This window comes from Microtus ochrogaster, linkage group LG9, assembly GCF_000317375.1.
Source record: "Microtus ochrogaster isolate Prairie Vole_2 linkage group LG9, MicOch1.0, whole genome shotgun sequence".
Lineage (NCBI taxonomy): Eukaryota > Metazoa > Chordata > Mammalia > Rodentia > Cricetidae > Microtus > Microtus ochrogaster.
The window spans coordinates 11,098,942-11,106,514 of record NC_022034.1 but is presented as its reverse complement, the minus strand read 5'-3'; the positions used below and the strand labels follow the sequence as shown (position 1 = coordinate 11,106,514).

The 7,573-nt window shown below is 47.5% G+C and overlaps 1 protein-coding gene across 1 annotated transcript in view; it reads left to right on the top strand.

Moving 5' to 3' along the window:
- The first annotated feature begins 4,096 nt into the window (after positions 1-4,096).
- Positions 4,097-7,573, top strand: part of Sytl3 (synaptotagmin like 3) — a 56,399-nt gene continuing 52,922 nt past the window's right edge. Inside the window, exons 1-2 of the mRNA XM_005363503.2 lie at positions 4,097-4,206; positions 6,533-6,751. Of these exons, the coding sequence (XP_005363560.1) occupies positions 4,097-4,206; positions 6,533-6,751 (329 nt within the window). The remainder of the gene's footprint in view (positions 4,207-6,532; positions 6,752-7,573) is intronic.

Genomic DNA, 7,573 nt, shown 5'->3' with positions numbered 1-7,573 from the left:
CCACCACCGCCCGGCTCATCCGTGTCTTCTTGGAAAACCAAAAAGCGTGTGGCCTAGGCTTGAAATTTTTTCAGTGATTTAAAACCTGGTGTTACATCCTCGGTTTTGAGTTCATGTAGCATTGAACCGTGGATTACATTCCTCAGGGGCTTCCTAAGTGTTGCTGACATGATCGATGTCCCGGTGCTCCAGCTTGAGGATGCCCTTCTGCATTTCTTTCAGTTTGTTAGAACTCTGTGCACCCTCTGGATTTTCTACCTTGTTGCTTTGCCTTGGGGACGAGGAAGGTTAGAAGTCTATTTGATGCTGAAGGACATCGAAGTCGTTTCATTCCAGCTTCCTGGCAAAAATTCCAGCCCCTCTTTCTTGCTGTTGACATCTCTCTGAATTTATTCTCTTCTTTATATGCTTTTTTTATAATCCCGTCATAGGAAGGGTATACATAACAAGTGGAGGCACCCAGAATAGTGCCATACTCCTGGAAGATGTTCCAGAATACCCAAGGATGAACCCCACTCTTCTGCCACAAGGGGGTGCCAGAGTTCTCCTTCTTCTTGGACAGGGAGCCCACTTCTTGATGCTGGTCCAGAACGGGGATGGAATAGTGTTTTGTAGATAGCTGTATTGCTGAATCACACACGACTGAGTGAGCCCTGAGGATACCAGGGTCCCTCCTGTGGAAACTCTACTGGGAAACCCTGTCATTATTCTTCCAAGATGGCACTCACCGGAGCCCTGCTTTGCTGAGAAGCTGGAAAGGAGTATATCCCACTGGGAAGAGACAACTGTTCGCATTCAGTGTTTTAGCTGGGTGCAAAACATTCATTTAAAATAGCTGAGAATCAAATGAAATGGTGCTCGACTCAGCAGCGTGTTTACTAGAAGTGCAAATGAGAAGACAGCCTGCTGCGAGCCCAGGGGGTTACACCTGGGGAGCTGGTGACACAGGGAAGCGGGTGAAGCGAATATTAGCGTGCTCCTTAGAGCGCTGTGGGCGGGCTTCCAGGTTCCCTATCCTCAGGACATCTCTCGGTGTCTCAGGCCATTTCCTGCTGCCTGCAAGATGTAGGACTCTCGGCTACTCCTCCAGGACCACATCTGCCTGTGTGCTGTCATGCTTCCTCCCATGACGACAATGCACTAACTCTCTGAAACCATAAGCAAGCCACCCCAATTAAATGTTTTTCCTTAGAAGAGCTGCCATGGTCATGGTGTCTCTTCACAGCAGTAGAAACCCTGACTAAGACAAGGTACCTCAGGGTTCTTTACTGGGGACCAGAGGCCAAGAACCCCTTTTCAGACCTCTAACGTTTCCCGTTCATGCAACCCCACAACTGTTATGCTAATTTTATTTTACAGTGGAGAAACCAACAGATTCAGAGTCTCTCCGGCCGCAGATCTTGGTCCAGGGTAAACAGTATCTTTATCTTCTTTAATCTTTTTTAAAATGTGTTTTGTCTTATTATAGTGTATGGGTATAGTTGCACACGCTGGTTTCTGGTGCTCTCAGAGGCCAGAAGAGGGCACTGCATCCCCTGGGATTGGTCATAAGCCCTTATGTGGGTGTTGGAATTGAACTCTGATCAATGGAAGAGCAGCCAGTGCTTCTACCTCTGAGAAACTACTCCAGACCCTAGTTCCACCAATCTTTAACTAAAGTTTAGCATTTCCTTCAATTGTGAGCCTAAGTAGAAACTAAGATGAAATCAGCCAAACCTGTAACCTTGTTCCCAACGGAAATCACAAGCATTTTCCTATGACATCGTGTGCCGTGGATATCTCAAAGCATTGTTTATATCACTGGCACATTGACATTATGATAGCCATTAAATACCTGCCGGACCTTAGTTATCTCATGTATCAATGAACACACATGCTACTATGTAACAATTTTCAAATAGTCTGGTGTGATCAATTGTTTTTATAACCCGATATACTTTATGGTATGCATTGAAATGCACAGACCTCCCCAGACTACAAATAGAGAAAAGAGCTAGGAGCATTTGCTGAAAGAGAACGATGCCCTAGGACTGGTTGCTCATCACTCACGGACAAAGAAGTGTAGCTGCCAAAGTACCGAGAGGACTCCTTATTCCTAAGGGGTCCACTAGGCTGGAAAATCAAAATGGCATTACAGAAAGTGTGCTGCTTGAAGCATCCACATGCTCTTGACAGATGGGTGCATGCAGAATCTTCTGACTTAAACTAAACAGAAACCTAACGTTAGCCCGATGCCTAGCGATGCTCACAGTGCTATTACTGGACATAAATAATTGATAAGTTGAGTTTGCTGTGGGTATGCACTTTTCCCTAATTGATTACATTTTTTTGAGTTTTGATGATACTTGTAAAAATAATAGCCAATAACTGCGGACGCCCTTTCTCTAATGTATTTTCAATTAAGATGATTAAAGGTAGTCACGTGCTCCATAAAGATGCTTCAGTCAACAGAACAGCTGGATAACATAATGGTCCTGTAAGATTATTTCAGAGAAGGGAAATTCGTGCCTTGTTCTGCCTGTTTGTAGTGGTTTGGATACAAACATGACCGGGATAGAACAGACTATGTATGTGTGAACGATACTTGATAAATGGCCATGGTACACATTTGTACGTTGAACATAGTATTTTTTAACTTTTAATTGTGTGTGAGTGTGTATTTGTGCTTGGGAATGCAGTGCCCAAGCTCTCTATTCCCTGGAGCTGGAGTTACAGGCCCTTGTGACTGCCCAGTAAGCTGCCCAGTGGGGGTGCTGGGAACCAAAGGGTTCCTCTGGAGAGTAACAGGTACTCTCAACCACGGAGCCACCTCTGCAGCCCTACCACACCACAATGTTTAGTGTGTGTGTGATATGTGTATTTGCTCATGTATGTACAAGTACATATGTGTGCTCATGCAAACAGAAGCCAGATGAAGGCCCCAGCTGTTGTTCCTCAGACCACCCACCTTGATTTTTTATTTTAAAGACAGGGCCCTTCCTGTCTCTGCCTCCCTAGCACTTGGATTAAAATGTGTCCCTCCATGTTCAACATTTTTACTTGGGTTCTGGTATTGAACTCGGGTTCTCCTTCTTCCAAGGAAACAGTTCACCATCATAGCCAACTCTGTAGCCTCCGTATTTTAAAATGTGTTTTCTCGTGTTTGTCTTCTGCTTTTATAGAAGACACTCGCCGCCAAGTAGGCTGCTATGTTTTGTTGCTCGGGCACCAATTCCTTCCCACCTCTGGTGGCATCATCTGCTCTCGGGCTTGATCTAATCTTGTGTGGTTTTGTTCATCACCCCAGGGGCAGTGAGCTATATCATACATACATACACATGGCCTGCTGTGCAGCAGGCTAGACCACCTGGGTCTATGTAACAAAACTGGTGAACGCCAATGTTTGTGGTGACAGAATGGCTAACAGCTCACCTCTCGGGACATCAGACTGGGCTCTTTGTCCCCTCCCAGCTGAAGATCCAGAATTCTTGGTAGGAAAACCCAAGTGTGGAAACTGTAAGAAATGTTGGAAAAATTCCTTCTTTAATAATGTTTGAATTACAGCTTAAAAACATGTTCTCTCTTCCGAAGTGTTGTAGCAGGGCTGCCAAGCCAGGGAGACTAACGGTGTTCTCTGTCTTTTAAACAGGTTTTCAGGCATTAAACAGGCTGGACTTTTGATTGTCGCTTCTGCGGACCTGGACGCGTTTTCCTGGGGAAAGTTTGTTTCCATAAACCTTTGGTGCTCTCCCGCTGCTGTCTGTGAACTTCCTCCGGCTGCCGATTACTTGTGCTTTGCAGAAGTCATCTGCTTAGCAGTCATGCATCATTTATAACAATCTCTGGCAAAACCTCAGAAAAAGATACGCTCTTGTGTCATCAGTGAGCCCAGTGAAAACACTGGCCGGGTGGCGGTGCCTCCGGCAGCGGGGCAGCCTCGTGGAGCTTGCTTCTTGGAGGGAGTATGGCACAGTTAGGAAGGAAGCAAGAGTCACAAACCAAACACGGTCCCTGGTGAAACCAGAGAGGGGCTCCTGCAGGATCGAGGGAAGCAGCTGGACTCGGGCTTCTCCGCGGGACCGTGGATCTCTTCCCTCCGTCGTCGTGGGGAGAGGAAATGGCCCATGAAGTGGACCTGGAGTCCTTCAAGGAGTTGGAACGGGAGGTCATTCTCGGGGTCCTATACCGAGATCGGGCTGTTCAAAGCATAGAGGAGGAAAGGGTCCGGTAAGTTGCACTCCGACCTGGGGCCGTCCTATGGGGCTTGGCTTTTTCTGTTTGGAGCCATGGCTTGTTGGCTTGCTTGTGACTGCTTGCTCAGGGCTGAACTTCTAACCCAGAAGGGTCCCAGTGAAAGTGTGGAGATGGGGATTATTTTCTAAATGGACCTAAATTAACTTCACTATTCTTTGGAAAGGGTGCCTTTGTGATATTTGTTTTTGTGCACTTGCCCACTTTATGAGGGTACCCAGTGGGACACCGACAGGCTTCTGGCAGACCCCCCCCAGTGCAAACTTCCAGTTCAGAGTGTCGTGTCCCCCCCCCCCCCTGCTGCCCACGCTTGTTTTCTGTGGTAGCTGGAGGTACAAAGGAGGAGGCTCAGAAACAGAACCGGAGGAATCCATTTCTGTCTTTTCTCTTTGTTCACTTTTGCCTGCAGCTGGCTTGGAAGAAGGAAAGGTGAACCTGCTCAGCCTGTTCCCTGACCGCTTTATCAACAGGAGCTTCTTTTTCAGGCCTGGCTGTTTGGTCTGAGGTGCATTTACTGGCGGCTCTGAGTAGCAGAACGGCACACTGTTAGCTGGAAGGTTCCCTCTGTAAATACAAGGCTTGTTTTTCAGTTCATGGCACACCTGAAATCTCAGTACCTGGGAGGTAGAAACAGGAGGATTAGGGGTGCAAGGTCAGGGCTCAGGAGATGCCTCAGCAGCTAAGGGCACTTTTTCATCTTGCCTAAGACCCTGGGTTCAATTCCCAGCATCGGCATGGTCACCCACAACCATCTCTTACTCCAGTTTCAGGGTGACCCAGTGTCCTCTCTGACCTTTGTGGGAACCAGGCACTCATGTGGTGCACATATAGGCATAGACAAAACATACACATAAAATTGAAAGAAAGCTAAATATTTTTTTAATTTAAAAAAAGTTCAAGATCACCTTTTAGCTCTCAGGCCTGTTTGAAAGTAAGCAGATGAACGGTTGAGCCATGATGAGCATGTAAGAAACTCCAGAGTTGATCCTGGTACCAACGAGGGGAGCAAGCCAGGGTTCTTAATAGAACATTTTCAGAGTCACTGGAGACATGGCTTAGCAGTTAAGAGCACTGGTTGCTCTTCCAGAGGACTGGGGTTTCCTTCCCAGTATACCCATATGGTAGTTCACAATCATGTAACTCCAGTCCCAGGGGAACCCGATGCCCTCTGCTGGCCGCCACAGGCACTGCATGAACATGATGCTCTGACATACATGCAGGCAAAAACAACCCATGTGTGCAAAAATCAAAGCCATACATATAAAACAAAATTTTTGAAGAGTGAGGGAAATTGTTTGGTTAAGCAAAGATACAGAGTTCTTTTTCCTTGTTCCTCTGTTTCTTTTATTTATCCATTCATTTGTTTATCTATCTGAGACAAGCTCTCTCCCAATCGCCTCGGCTGTCCTGGAATTCCCTGTCTAGACCAGGCTGACTTTGAACTCACAGAGATCTGCCTGCCTTGGTGTCCTCCTCTGTTCCAAATGCTGGGATTAGAGGGGTGTGTCACCCCGCCTGGTCCCTCCTTCGTTTCAAAGCCCCTTAAATATACTTGCAAACTCTAATTCATTGAAATAACAATAGGCTGAGGGGGTGATTTAAATCTCTTTGGTAATAAAGAGACAGTACTGGAGCAGAGTTCCTGGGTGCTGGTGAGAAGGCTCTATTCAGGAAGGACGAGCAGAGTATGAACCGCCTCTGACTTAGGCATGCAGTGTTGTGTCACATGATCCTCTCAGCCACCCTGGGAGACCAGGCATTGCTTCACAGAAAACCCTGGGCCTAGGCTTTAGCAGCTGAGGAGAAAGACCAGCTCGGGCAGCCTTATGTGGTGGTCTGTGGGAGCTCCCGCCTCTAGTGGGCTGTCTAGCATTGTGTCTGGCTTAGTCTTCTTTATGTTGCTATGATAAATTACCCTGACAAAAAGCAGTTTCGGGGAGAAGAAAGAGGTTTATCTTTTCTTATGATTTCAGGTTACCACCCATTATTGTGGGGAAGTCCAGGTAGGAACTTCAAACAGTTAGTCACGTACACAGCCAAGAGTGCAGTGTGCGTGTGCTTACCCAGCTCCATCTCGCCGTTCTCATAGTTTGCCCCTGCCTAGGGGATGGTGCTGCCCACAGAGGGCTGGCTTTTTCCACATCAGTTAACTTAAGACAATCCCCCACAGATATGTTCACAGGTCAACTCAATGTAGACAATCTTTGTGGAGGCTCTTCCCAGGTGATTCAAGGTGGCGCCGTTTAGCAGGTAAAGCAAACCATTATGCCACCCAATCATTATTCAACTCATTGGATCACAGGAAATTGAAAACGCACCTGCAGCACCTTCGGTGGAAAGGGGCGAAGAGCTCGAGCCAGGAATACAGGGCCAAGTGCTGTGCACGCTGCCAGCGGGCTCTGGGCCTGCTGCTGAACCGTGGGGCCGTGTGCCAGGGCTGCAGCCACCGGGTGTGCTCCGAGTGCCGCGTATTCCTGCGGAGGACTCATGCGTGGAAGTGCACAGTGTGCTTTGAGGACAGGTAAGCATCGTGGTTAGGGTGTGTGTGTGTGTGTGTGTGTGTGTGTGTGTGTGTGTGTGTACAAGCACTCCAAAGACTGTTCTGTTCCTCCCCTGACCCATTCTGGCTTCAAACTCATTGTCTGTGGCCGGCACACTTCGGTCACCAGTAGATGGTTCCCAAGAGCCATCCTCACACCAATTCAGATCCATAGCTGCTCCCAGGTGCCTCAGCTAGGGCTGCTTTTCTCTGCTTGGGAGGGAGACATCTTAATTAAAAAATGATTTTATTGCAGGATGGTGGTATCTATCCATCACTGAGGAAGCAGAAGCATCTCTGTCTCTGTCTCTCTGTCTCTCTGTCTCTCTCTCTCTCTCTCTTTCTTGAGCTAGAATCTCACTACGTATCTCTGGAAGGTCTACAGATTGATTCATAACCAGGCTGGCCTCGGATTTCCAGATCTCTCCTCCTGAGTCTGGGATTAAGGAAAGCTGTGTGCCATTTCCCCCAGCCATATAGCATTTGTATTGATGAATGTTTGGTGACCGATGATGAACTGACCCAGGAGTTGAGGTGATGTTGTGTTTCTTGACTAGTGCCTTAGTCTTTTTTTCTTTGTAAGGATAGGGTCTCAGGAAGCCCAGGCTGACTTCAAGCTCAGCATATGTAGCTGAGACTGATCTTGAACTCCTGATCCTCCAGCTACTACCCAAGTGCTGAGATTACAGGGTCACTCTACACCCAGCCTGGTGCCCCCATTTTCTTGGACCTTGTCCACTTCAGGAAAGTAGGAGGGAACGAGAACTGGGTTGTAAGCAAGGTCTGGAGCTGTGTTCTAGGAGA